General features: G+C 45.9%; 1 protein-coding gene across 2 annotated transcripts in view; it reads left to right on the plus strand.

Moving 5' to 3' along the window:
• The window catches only part of FAT2 (FAT atypical cadherin 2), a 98,075-nt gene that overhangs the window by 60,994 nt on the left and 22,926 nt on the right, over window positions 1-14,155 (plus strand). For both annotated transcript variants that reach the window (XM_025292379.3, XM_044947435.2), the window contains exons 15-19: window positions 305-519; window positions 1,442-1,579; window positions 2,174-2,317; window positions 6,193-6,390; window positions 11,383-12,193. In XM_025292379.3, coding sequence (XP_025148164.2) covers window positions 305-519; window positions 1,442-1,579; window positions 2,174-2,317; window positions 6,193-6,390; window positions 11,383-12,193 — 1,506 coding nt within the window. The remainder of the gene's footprint in view (window positions 1-304; window positions 520-1,441; window positions 1,580-2,173; window positions 2,318-6,192; window positions 6,391-11,382; window positions 12,194-14,155) is intronic.

The following is a 14,155-nucleotide window of genomic DNA, read 5'->3' on the forward strand; positions in this document are numbered from 1 at the left end:
AGAGTTAACATTATAGATTTAAACAAAATCTCAATGAAATAGTACATAAATAAATAAGGGAAAAGCTGCTGCTGAGATGGTAATAAGGAAAATGAGAGGAGATGGAGGAGGAGAAGGGAGACTATGGGGGCGGGGGGGAATAGAGAGAGATGAGGCAGGAGATGACAGAGAAGATGAGGCAGGAAATCAGTCTCTCCCAACACAGCTGAGCTGCCTCTCCTGGCATTTAGCTCAAGACCCCCTCAGCACTCTGCCTTTGTGGTCCCACCTGCCTCAATGCTCCCATCACCTCTTGTTTCTTCAGGGATCCTGTACGTCAACAAGAGCCTGGACTTTGAGACCAGTCCCAAGTACTTCCTGTCCGTCGAGTGCAGCCGGAAGGGCTCTTCCTCCCTCAGTGACATGACCACTATCGTGGTCAACATCACTGATATCAATGAACATCGGCCCAGATTCCCCCAGCACCTGTACAGCACAAGGGTCTTAGAGAATGCCATTGTGGGGGATGTTGTGCTGACAGTAAGAATCTGTGATTTTGCCCTGTGTGTGTGTTGGGGGGAGATGGACTCTTGGGTGGGTTCTTATCTCCCCTTCCTTTAGTCATCTATGAGCATAGATTATTTTATCAATTAATACACTATAGACTTGACTGACGTGTAGCCACTCAACCAAGCTCTCTCGACAAAATGTCTCAGAGCCATGTTTGATAAGATCTAGATCAGAGGACACAGGGGGCACAGAGGGTCAGTCTGGGAAGGGAGGAATGGGGGGGGACACCAAACAACACCTCTTTGCATTTAAATATGTAATTGCTCCCCATTTCATGCAGTGAAAGTGAACTCTGCATGCCTATATTCGAGGTTTTCATCTCCTTTCAAGTGCACCCTACGCTCCAACCACACAGAAGGAGATGCCTTTCCCCAAACATCCTCTGGACTTTCATATCCCTGGGCTCATACTGTTTCCTCTGCCTGGAATGCTGACTCCACTCCCAGAAGCCTTCCTTATCCTTCAAGGCTTTGCAAATCCTTGTCTAACCTCCCCAGGTGAAATTTATAGCCATAAAACTGATCATTCTTTGCTCCCAATTAGACTTGACCATAAAATTAGACATTAAGCTTCCTGAGGGCTTGCTCATTTTGGCATATTCCTCAACTCCTAGCACAGGACCTTTGTACCCTGTCAGTTATGAATGAATGAGTAAATGAAGGAATGAAGGAATGGGTAGATAAATGAATGAACCATGACATGCTGACATCCTTACCAGGATGTAAATGAAGATATTCTCTTGGAAAGGATGACTGTGGTCTAGGGACTGCCAGCCCAAGGACAATCTGTGGGGCAGGAACATATTTGTGCCCCCTACACTCCTAGGGGCCAAGATTTCCTTTCTGGTCTCTCTTGCCCCTCCATTCACAACCATCACCTGCCTCCACTGCAGGTGTCAGCAACTGATGAAGATGGACCTGTAAATAGTGCCATCACTTACAGCCTCATAGGAGGGAACCAGCTTGGGCACTTTGCCATCCATCCCAAGAAAGGAGAGCTACAGGTGGCCAAGGCCCTGGACTGGGAACAGGTGAGTCACATGGGAGGGACCCATTCTGAGATCATCAGAGCAGAATATAGCCCTGCTGAAGGTCCAGAGGGTGAACTGTGGTCAACACCCCAGCCTGATGCTTCTCCTGACCTTCCCTCAGTGTCCCCCATTCCTTTTCTCTCTGGAGACTCTGGGGCATGTAAAGCCAGAGGCAGGAGAGGGGCTGAGTGACTTTTAACTCAGGCCAACTTCTCACTATTAACCAAGGATTCTTAGATCATTATAACAAGTTATCATTTACTGAGCACCTGCTCTGTGCCAGGGACTTTGCTATGTGATGTACATGCATTATGCCATTTGGTCCTTAAAGTAATCCTAGGATGTGGCTCCTGATATCACCCGCACACAAGTCAGTCACTCTGCCAAGGTCTCATAGCTAGTAAATAGTTAAACTGGAAGTCAAATTTACTTCTGCCTGACACCAGAACCTGAGCCCTAAAATGCTACGGGACAGCAATGGGGGCAGGCAAAAGGGAGTGTCTCCATCTCATTTTACCAAAAACATTAATCATGAATCAGGGGGGCAGAACTGAGGAGCCTGTTGCTAATTCTCCCCTGGGCCTCTTGCTGTAGACTTCTAGCTATTCCCTGAAGCTCCGAGCCACAGACAGTGGGCAGCCCGCACTCTATGAGGACACAGACATCGCTATCCAAGTGGTTGATGTCAATGACAACCCACCAAGATTCTTCCAGCTCAACTACAGCACCTCTGTCCAGGTATGCTCAACTTTCCAAAATCATCCCAAAGTCATCATCTTCCCTCCATTTTCTTCCTAGTGGAGGGTGCTCACCACTGGTATCAGTCCACCCAAACAGTGACTGTGACCTTGCATTGATATCCCAAATGGCAACACAGCCTGCTGAAGGGGATTATGGATTATACAATTAAAAATTATCAAGCATTCTGCTAGGGTCTTCTGCATCCATTATCTCATAGGGGGCTCACACAATCATGTGGAAGTAGATAGCACTCATTTTACAGAATTTTTAAATGGAGGTACAGAAACATGCCATAGTCAAAATGTGGCAAATTTGGGATTTGAACTCAAAGATTTTCCAGATCCCAAGCTATTTCCACTATACTAATGGTTTATAAACGGGATTTGGAGAAGGCCTTGGGATTCTGTGGGGAATTGTGATCACATAGAGAGAGGTAAGGAAGTGGGTAGGAGCACAAAATTCTGAGTCCCATATCCATCAGCCAGGGTCACCTGTTTTGGAAATAATGAGTATGAGTTAGGAGGCTTTGGCTGCTAATAACAGATCACTTGACTAAAAGTTCATTAAACAATAAGGCCTTATTAATCCTATAGCAAAAGTTCTGATAGTGGGAAAACCAATTCCAGAATTGTTTATTTCAGCAGAAGAAAAAATGATATCACAATTTTACATTACTTTCTTCAAAATTCACTCACCTTCTTCCTTATGGTTATAAAATGGCTGCTGTAGCTCCAGCATCACATCCTTGCCTAACCTTCTTCAAAGGTGAACAGGAGGGGACTTCTTTTGCCGAATCTGTTTCTATCAAAAGAAGAACCCTCACCTGTCAGACTTCTCCAATGGTCAAAACTGGATTATATGATCACCCTTAAATAAAAAAAAAACTGGCATCAGATCAGATCAGATCAGTCACTCAGTTGTGTCCGACTCTTTGCGACCCCATGAATCGCAGCACGCCAGGCCTCCCTGTCCATCACCAACTCCCAGAGTTCACCCAGACTCACGTCCATCAAGTCAGTGATGCCATCCAGCCATCTCATCCTCTGTTGTCCCCTTCTCTTCTTGCCCCCAATCCCTCCCAGCATCAGAGTCTGTTCCAATGAGTCAACTCTTCACATGAGGTGGCCATAGTACTGGAGTTTCAGCTTTAGCATCATTCCTTCCAAAGAAATCCCAGGGCTGATCTCCTTCAGAATGGACTGGTTGGATCTCCTTGCAGTCCAAGGGACTCTCAAGAGTCTTCTCCAACACCACAGTTTAAAAGCATCAATTCCTCGGCGCTCAGCCTTCTTCACAGTCCAACTCTCACATCCATACATGACCACTGGAAAAACCATAGCCTTGACTAGACGGACCTGTGTTGGCAAAGTAATGTCTCTGCTTTTTAATATGCTATCTAGGTTGGTCATAACTTTCCTTCCAAGGAGTAAGCGTCTTTTAATTTCATGGCTGCAGTCACCATCTGCAGTGATTTTGGAGCCCAGAAAAATAAAGTCTGACACTGTTTCCCCATCTATTTCCCATGAAGTGATGGGACCGGATGCCATGATCTTAGTTTTCTGAATGTTGAGCTTTAAGACAACTTTTTCACTCTCCACTTTCACTTTCATCAAGAGGCTTTTGAGTTCCTCTTCACTTTCTGCCATAAGGGTGGTGTCATCTGCATATCAGAAGTTATTGATATTTCTCCCGGCAATTTTGATTCCAGCTTGTGTTTCTTCCAGTCCAGCATTTCTCATGATGTACTCTGAATATAAGTTAAATAAGCAGGGTGACAATATACAGCCTTGACGAACTCCTTTTCCTATTTGGAACCAGTCTGTTGTTCCATGTCCAGTTCTAACTGTTGCTTCCTGACCTGCATACAAATTTCTCAAGAGGCAGATCAGGTGGTCTGGTATTCCCATCTCTTTCAGAATTTTCCACAGTTTATTGTGATCCACACAGTCAAAGGCTTTGGCATAGTCAATAAAGCAGAAATAGGTGTTTTTCTGGAACTCTCTTGCTTTTTTGATGATCCAGCAGATGTTGGCAATTTGATCTCTGGTTCCTCTGCCTTTTCTAAAACCAGCTTGAACATCAGGAAGTTCACGGTTCACATATTGCTGAAGCCTAGCTTGGAGAATTTTGAGCATTACTTTACTAGCATGTGAGATGAGGGCAATTGTGTGGTAGTTTGAGCATTCTTTGGCATTGCCTTTCTTTGGGATTGGAATGAAAACTGACCTTTTCCAGTCCTGTGGCCACTGCTGAGTTTTCCAAATTTGCTGGCATATTGAGTGCAGCACTTTCACAGCATCATCTTTCTGGATTTGAAATAGCTCAACTGGAATTCCATCACCTCCACTAGCTTTGTTCATAGTGATGCCTTCCAAGGCCCACCTGACTTCACATTCCAGGATGTCTGGCTCTAGGTCAGTGATCACCCATCATGATTATCTGGGTCGTGAAGATCTTCTTTGTATAGTTCTTCTGTGTATTCTTGCCATCTCTTCTTAATATCTTCTGCTTCTGTTAGGTCCATACCATTTCTGTCCTTTATCGAGCCCATCTTTGCATGAAATATTCCTTTGGTATCTCTGATTTTCTTGAAGAGATCCCTAGTCTTTCCCATTCCGTTGTTTTCTTCTATTTCTTTGCATTGATCGCTGAAGAAGGCTTTCTTATCTCTTCTTGCTATTCTTCGGAACTCTGCATTCAGATGTTTATATCTTTCCTTTTCTCCTTTGCTTTTCACTTCTCTTCTTTTCACAGCTATTTGTAAGGCCTCCCCAGACAGCCATTTTGCTTTTTTGTATTTCTTTTCCATGGGGATGGTCTTGATCCCTGTCTCCTGTACAATGTCACAAACCTCATTCCATCAGGCACTCTATCTATCCATAGATCTGATAGATAGAATGCCTGATGAACTATGGAAAAACTGGCATACGAAATCAGATTATTACAACTGACTTAAACCAATCATAGTCTGTCTCTTCTTAGGAGGAGCATATCTTTGCTGAGGGTATTGCTCTACCTGAATAAAAGTAGGATTTTATAAGAAAGGGCAGACTACCTGTTGAATATGAAACTATGACTTTCTGCTCATGAGATTGTGTTTTTAGATAAGGTTTTTGATGCTAAAAAGACAGTTAACAATCACTGTAAATATTATAGCATGCTGAATTCCTGTGTTACAGAACAAAGACTGGAACAGGGACTTCCCTGGTGGGCCAGTGGCTAAGACTCTGTGCTTATAATGCAGGGAGCCCAGGTTTGAGCCCTGGTCCGGGAACTAGATCCTGCATGCTGCAACTAAAGATCCTGTGTGCTGCAATGAAGACTGAAGATCCCACATGCCGCCAAGAACTGGCACAGCCAAATAAATATTAAAAAAAAAAAAAAAACTGAAACAATACCTGGGGGATCCATTCTTCTCAGTTGAATTACTAATTGTCTTTGAATTTTTCTCATTGGATGTGTGTTCCATTGGTCATCTAATCATGAAACCATCTCTAGGTTTTCAACTGATCGTATGAATCACGAAATTCCCATGTGGATCTCAGGCACTAATTTTATATACATGAATTATCAGTTATGTGACATGGACAAGTCACCTCTCTATAGGATAAAGGGACTCTAAAGACCCTTCCAGCCCCAATGGCCTTTGTTTCTAAAACCTAGGACTTCCCTCAGGAAGCTCTGGTCTAGATTAAAAAGTCAACCACTAATTAACAGACAGGCAGAATGAATCAATGACAGTTCAAGATGTAGGCATGACCTGGGAGCAGCCAGAGCGCTGAGGACTCATCCTAGAGAAGGGAATCCAGAAAGATGTGAGAGGAAGGACTGGGACTCACTTTGCTCTTTGATTTTGTCACTCTTGTTCTCAGGAAAATGCCCCCATTGGCAGCAAAGTCTTGCAACTGATTCTGAGTGACCCAGACTCCCCAGAGAATGGTCCTCCCTTCTCCTTCCGAATCACCAAGGGGAATGATGGCTTTGCCTTCCGAGTGACCCCAGATGGATGGTTGGTGACTACTGCAGGCCTGAGCAAGAGAGTCCAGGAGTGGTATAAGCTTCAGATTGAGGTGAGAGCTGTGGGGGCCACTGGTGGTGACCATGGGGACAAAAAATGTGCCGGCAGTGCCAATAGATAGCTAGCAGGAAGCTGTTGTATAGCGCAGGGAGCTCAGCTTGGTGCTCTGTGATGATGTAGACTGGTAGGATGGGGGTGGGGGTGGGGGTGGGATGGGAGGTTTAAGAGAGAACCATATACCCCTGGCCGATTCATGTTGATATATGGCAGAAACCAACACAATAATGTAAAACAATTGTCCTCCAATTAAAAATTAATAAACTCAAATTAAAATAAAGAGGGAGGGGGTATGTGTATATATATAGCCATTTATATATGTTGATATATATACACACATATATATACACACATATAGCTGGTTCACTTCACTATACAGCAGAAACTAACACAACATTGCAAAGCAATTATACTCCAATAAAAAATAATAAATGAATAAAAGCACCATCAGTGCTTCTCTTATTAGGAAAAAAAATGTACAGAGCCCTTACTACGTGCCAGGCACTGGGCTAAGTGTTTCACGTGCATCATTGCACTAAATCTCCACACCATGCATTAGGGTGAGTGCAGTTATCACTCCCACTTTCCTGATGTGGTAACTGAGGCACACAGAGATTACGTGACTGGCTTAAAATGATACTGTTAATAAGTGGTAGAGCTGGGCTGCTCCAAATTCCAGCACTCTGACTCCAAGCTCTTCATCCCTGCCCTGCTCTCAGAACAGAAACACCCTCACCCTGGATCTAATTCCTCAAGTCTGGCCAGAATAGCTCTTTGAACCTCAAGTCTTGTTAAAGACCTACCTCTGAGCATTGGTGTTCAGTTTATCCAGTGTCACAGCAAGCCAAAATGCTGAGATGATGAAGTCTGCGGTGAAGAGAGGGTTTATTAGCAAGGCAGCCAGGCAAGGTGATAGGATAACAAGTCTCAGAACCACCTCCTGGAAGGCAAGGGGCTCTGGGTGTTTATGGATAAAGAACAAAGGGCCAGGGCAGTCTGAGGCCTGGGGAGTGAGGGGAGCACAGCGAAATGTGATTGGAAAAAGGTGTGGTAATCATTGTTCTGCTGCTGGTGTTCCTAAGCTACAGGCCTCTGCATGTCCAGAAATGGAGGCACTTTGCACTACCTGAGGCTGGAGTTTTCTGTCCTCTGACATCAAGGTCACCAAGCAGAACTTGGGCATGCTCTGTTGAAGGGCTGGTGGTCCTACACAGTCTGAACCAGTTCTATTCCCACTAGGCACAGCTGACTCCCCAAGTCCTGGAAAATAAAGCAGGCAACTATCTTATTTAGGTTATATGCAGATGCAAGTCTTAAAGTGACCTTAACTAGTGAAGGCAGGGGAAGTGGATTTGACTAATGATTATCCATGGTTTCAGTGCCAGGGTCCAATGAGAGAACATATATACATGTGCAGTGATATATACAGTGATATTATCATGGGCTGTAGGAAAACTGCCCAAGAAAAAGCAGCCAAAATGCTGATGAAACATGCCGATGCTCATTCAGTTCAGTTCAGTTCAGTCGCTCAGTCGTGTCCGACTCTTTGAGACCCCATGAATCGCAGCACGCCAGGCCTCCCTATCCATCACCAACTCCCGGAGTTCACTCAGACTCATGTCCATCGAGTCAGTGATGCCATCCAGCCATCTCATCCTCTGTCGTCCCCTTCTCCTCCTGCTCCCAATCCCTCCCAGCATCAGAGTCTGTTCCAATGAGTCAACTCTTCACATGAGGTGGCCATAGTACTGGAGTTTCAGCTTTAGCATCATTCCTTCCAAAGAAATCCCAGGGCTGATCTCCTTCAGAATGGACTGGTTGGATCTCCTTGCAGAACAAGGGACTCTCAAGAGTCTTCTCCAACACCACAGTTCAAAAGCATCAATTCTTCGGCGCTCAGCCTTCTTCACAGTCCAACTCTCACATCATTTCGTGACCACAGGAAAAACCATAGCCTTGACTGGACGAACCTTTGTTGGCAAAGTAATGTCTCTGCTTTTCAATATGCTATCTAGGTTGGTCATAACTTTCCTTCCAAGGAGTAAGCGTCTTTTAATTTCATGGCTGCAGTCACCATCTGCAGTGATTTTGGAGCCCCAAAAAATAAAGTCTGACACTGTTTCCACTGTTTCCCCATCTATTTCCCATGAAGTGATGGGACCGGATGCCATGATCTTCATTTTCTGAATGTTGAGCTTTAAGCCAACTAAACCTTAAGTCTAGTGGATACTACTATCTTGTGAACTTCTCTGGGGTCAGGATGATGTAGTCATCCATTCAGACAGCCAGTCAGGCATTCACTCATTCAGCATCCATTGAGTACCTATCATATGCTGGGTCCCATGCTAGCAGCAGAAAGAAGAGGGTGATCCCTGTCCCCATAGGCTTTTGATTCTAATTATAGAGATAAACAATAAACAGATGAAGAAAGAAATGGATGGGAAGCTCAAAAGGCACTGCAGAGACATATTCAGAGGGTGGCTGCCCTTGAGTTGAGACCTGAGGAGTTGGCCACATGAAAAGGGGGCTGGAGAGTGTCCCAGGCAAGAACAAGACAAGACCAATCCCACTTTGGGAAAGAGCTTGAAGTGACCCGAGACATAGTCATTTGGTCATCACATGGTGAGCGGTGGTAGGAATGAAGCTGAAAGGATGGGTTGGATGGCTCATGGGTGCCTCATAGCTTGGACGACCATGTTATTTGAGGTCCAAACTGTGATGCTCCTGAGAGTGAGAGAGGCACTAAAAACAGTTAATTGGTTATAACTGTTGATTTTCATAACAATTGAAAATCAAGACTGTCCTGGGCTAACCAGGAAGTATAGTCACCCATGATAAGCCTTGGTAATACTTGTAGATTCTAATCAAGGTGCAGTGAAAAGTGATGGAAGGGTTTCCAACAGGGAAGTGACCCTTCTTGTGTCTCAGGAAGCTCGTTTTTTAAGTTCCAGAGACAGTCAGTTGAAGGGGGTAAGAGTGGTTGAGGGAGACCAATGAGAAGTCATCTAAGCTGGAGGCGGGTGGTGCTGAGACCCTGAGGTGATGGTGAAGATGAACAAGTGGACAGATTTGCAACAGGTTTTGCTTGGAAATTAGTGGGAGTTGGTGGTGGATTGGACATGGGGAGAGAAAGAAAAGAGAAGAATCAGGACCACTCCCAGGTTCCTGACTCCAGTGAAGTCTGATTGGTAGGGCCATTTATGAGTCTGGAGAGACTTGGATGGAGAACAGGTTTATGGGATAAAATGAGGGCTCTGTTTATCATATATTATCTTTCAAGTGTCCATGATATATCTAAGTAAAGGTGTCCAATAAGTAGCTGGAAATGGGAGGCTTTGACTCAGAGAACAGATGTGGGCTAACGTAGAGGGTCTTCAAAGCCAAAAACATAGGTCAAGAGATCAGCTTCCTGATCTCTGTAGCCTGGCTCAGAGTATCACTTAGTAACTCAATCACTTTCTTGCATTCATCCTGTATATCCACTTTTGTTCACTGGGAGGCACTATGCTGCTGCTGCTGCTGCTGCTGCTGCTGCTAAGTCACTTCAGTCATGTCCGACTCTGTATAGGCCAGCAGATTCTGCTCTGGCTTTACCTGCTGCATGACCTTGAGCATGTTAATTGACTTTTTTGAGACTCAGTTATATCTTTTGTAAAGTAGGACACTTCAGGATACCTGCCTTATCAGACAGATAAACTATGATCACACATTTAAAGCATGTAAAAGTGACTGGCACACAGTTTGTACTCAGATAATGTCAGTTACATGTTATAATGCAGTGCTTAGTCACTCAGTTATGTCTGATTCTTTGTGACCCCATGAACTGTAGCCCACCAGACTCCTCTGTCCATGTGATTCTCCAGGCAAGAATACTGGAGTGGGTTACCATGCCCTCCTCTAGGAGATCTTCCCAACCCAGGGATCGAACCCAGATCTCCCACACTGCAGGAGGATTCTTTACCATCTGAGCCACCAGGAAAGCCCATATATTATAATACTTAGCAGTAATATTAATTATTGCCATTGCTACTGATATCTCATCAGTTACCAATAATTCCCAGAAGCAGGTGTATTATTATACCTTTCTTGCCCACTCAAAGCAAATCCATATGAACAAGATATTACTGTAGGGAGAACTATGAAGATCCTTGCTAACAGCTGTGAAAGTGGTAATGCAACTGAGGAGGGGAAGGAAAGCTTCGCCCTTGTCTGCCTAAGTCTGGGCAGAAAGTTGTAGAGATGCTTGGTGAAATGTGCAAAGGAAAGGCATTTCTAATTTATTCTAATAATCACCTTGCTTAAAACCTTTGATGGCTTTTCATGTCTCTGACTTAAATCCAATCTCCTGTTCCTCAGTCCATCAGTAACCACCTGGGTTACCTCTCTGCTCACCTCTGGCCCTCAGCCCTGGCCACTCTGGTCCCTTCCTGCTTTTTCAGCATTCCTTCCCACCTGAGGGCCTGACACTTGCTGTTCCCTGTCTGTCACCTCTCCTCCTCACCTCTCTTTTCTCCTGATCACGGCAGAGGGCCTGGTCTGTACAAGGCACTCAATACATATTTGTTGACTGAACTGAAGAAGACATGCCCATCCCCAGCCTGACCCCAGTGACCCCAGGGGTCATAGTAAAGAGGAGTAAGAGAACCTGTTGGGCTGACAGTCGCCACAAAGGATGTGCTCTGAAATCGCTAGGAGACATGTGATGACCTTCCTAAGGAAAGAGACAGAATGAGAGAAGTTCAAGGGGAAGGAAGCGTGTGGCTAGCAAGGCTTAGGAGGGACTCAGAGAGGTGTCAGATGAGAAGGTGTAGAGTTAAGTTTTACTGCCTGGTGTGGGCTGTAAGCCCCTCCACAAAGCCTTTGGTGCTTCCGGAGTGATGATTTTCCTTTTCAAATGCAACAGCACACTGAGCTCACCCTGGAGCAGCAGGGAGGCCCCTTAGGGGCCATAGCCACTGTCCTAATTCGTAGCCTGCTTCACCCACAGGTGTCAGACAGCGGCACCCCACCCCTTTCATCTTCCACGTCAGTCAAGGTCCACATCAGGGAGCAGAGCCACTACCCGCCCTCCGCCCTCCCCCTGGAGATCTTCATCACCATCGGGGAGGAGGAGTTCCAGGGCGGCATGGTGGGCAAAATCCACGCCACAGACAGAGACCCGCAGGACATGCTGACCTACAGCCTGGCGGGAGAGGAGAGCGTGGGCCGGCGCTTCTCAGTGGGGGCCACCGATGGCAAGATCATCGCCTCCCACGCGCTGCCTCGGGGCCGATACACGTTCAACGTCACAGTCAGTGATGGAACCTTCTCCACCATGGCTGGCGTCCACGTCCATGTGTGGCACATGGGGCCAGAGGCTCTGCAGCAGACCATGTGGATGGGCTTCCACCAGCTCACCCCAGAGGAGCTGGTGAGTGACCACTGGAGGAACCTGCAGAGGTTCCTTAGCAACTGGCTGGACATCAAACGAGCCAACATCCACCTGGCCAGCCTTCAGCCAGCAGAGGCCACAGCTGGTGTGGATGTGCTCCTGGTCTTTGAGGGACACTTGGGGGCTTTCTCCAAGCTCCAGGAGCTGGCATCCACCATCGCTCGCTCAGCCAAGGAGATGGAGCACTCAGTGGGAATTCAGATGAGGTCAGCCATGCCCGTGGTGCCCTGCCAGGGGCCAAGCTGCCAGGGACAAATCTGCCAAGAGACCGTGCGCCTGGACCCCAGGGTTGGGCCCACGTACAGCACAGCCCGGCTCAGCATCCTGACCCCGAGGCACCGCCTGGAGAAGAACTGCTCCTGTAAAGGTGAGAAATGGGCCTTCCCCAGGACACCCAGCACTGCTGGGCCTGGCCAGCCCAACTCCAGGGCTGGAGATCCCAACACAGGGCTCTCAGTTTAGTTAGAGGGACATTTTCACAGGATTAAGGGCCATGGACCACCACGAGACAGGTATGGCCTCACAAAATCTCATCATGGAATAGCACCCTAGTTCTGGTCACTTTTTTAAATTTTGAAAATAATGGTAAGAATACAAAAGACAGTTCAGATAACAGCTAAAAGCATAGACTCTAGCATCAAGTTGCCTGGGTTCCAATCCTAGCTATGCCACTTGTGAGCCACGTGACCCAAGGAAAATTAATTAACCTCTCTGTGCCTTTGTGCTATTGTAGGGATTAAGAATTAAATATTAAGTGCTTGCTTAGAAAAGTGCCTGACATCTAGAAGGTGGTCAATTAGCCTGAGTCAGTAACACTACTACTATTATTACTACAGTCTGATGGGTTTAACCTTAGCATTCAGAATAGGCAGCTCAGGTTCAAATCTGAGCTTCTATCATTTACTAGCTGTGTACCCTTGAGTGGATTATTAAAACTCTCTTTCTCCTCCTTTTGACCTGAGTTCCCTCTCTACAACACTTCTCTTCCCCTCCTCTCAATCCCCCTCCCCCCAAATCAATCCTCTTCCTTAGGAATCTGGAGCCCTGACAACTGATAATATTATTTACACTGAGGTTTTAAGGATTTAATAAGTGAACTCACTTCTGGGGAGGGTGGATTTAAAAAAACAAAATCTGGGGAGGGCATTGCTTAATATAACACAGCATTTCTCAAAGGGGTTTCCACAGAATGCCATGTCCAAGGGCTAATGGTAGGTGGTCCACATTAAAGGGTCCCATGGTCAAATAAGCTTGAAAAACTCAAGTTTAGGTGAAGTTTCAGACCCCTCCCTATGCAACAGTGCATTAGCAATTGCTATGAGGAATGGAGTATGCAGGACCTTATGGAAGTTTTAGCCACATTATTTGTCACTATTTTCTTTCTTTTTGACTTCTTAACAGCATATCATGTGGGATGAACTTATTCAAATGATTACACTCCTAATGATAAAGGAGATATCTTGAGGCAAAAAGCCTTTGTGGTGTTCCTGAAATCACACATATATGCAAGATCCTCTCCAACTTGGCCTCCTTCTTCCCCAAGTGATGTCAGAATCATCATGGAAACTATGGAGGATTTTGGTATCAACCAACATACTTGGTTGATATATCTGGCTCGATTCATGTTTCCTTCATGGTTTTAGCTCATAGTTTCTGACCCAGGCTGGAACCCAAGGCAAGGGGCCCTGGGGCCAAAGAAAGGTGTGCAGGGTGATGGCCCCTGTCTAACAGTGTGCCCCTGGACAAGTTACTCCACACCCTTGTTTCTTCACCTGTAAAATGTGAGCAATGACTTTGCTTGCCACCCAAGAGTTGAGTGAGACAAAGTCGGTTCCAGTGCTCCGTGGTGACCACTTGGTACCAGGGTCCAGCCCCGGTTGGATCCAGGGATATCCTCAGGAGGACGGCATTGGCAAAAGAATAGCAAAGCAGAGAGACAGAGGCTTGACCTGACTGGTTTACGTGGGAAACCAATAAAGTTCGTGACACCGAACTTGCTCTGACCACGGAGGCCGCAGGCACCCTCTCGAATAGCTGAAGGTACCCCACCTTAGGCACCTTCTCGAGTGGGTCTTAGAAGCCCAGGCAAGTAAGTGGTCTCAGAGAGCCCCCACACTCCAAATCAGTCATCCTGAAGGAAGAACAGAGAAGAAAAGGAGAGAAAAGGAAACAAGAAAGAACGACATGGGGAGACCAAGCTTTGATGAGCAAGGCCCATAGCTTTATTTTCAAAGAGAGCTTATATACCTTAAGTTGTGCATAGAGGATAATAGGGGATGTAAAACCATGCAAAATCAGCAGTCTTTGATCCTTATCGAGACCACGCTTT

Source organism: Bubalus bubalis, chromosome 9 (assembly GCF_019923935.1).
Source record: "Bubalus bubalis isolate 160015118507 breed Murrah chromosome 9, NDDB_SH_1, whole genome shotgun sequence".
Taxonomy (NCBI): domain Eukaryota; kingdom Metazoa; phylum Chordata; class Mammalia; order Artiodactyla; family Bovidae; genus Bubalus; species Bubalus bubalis.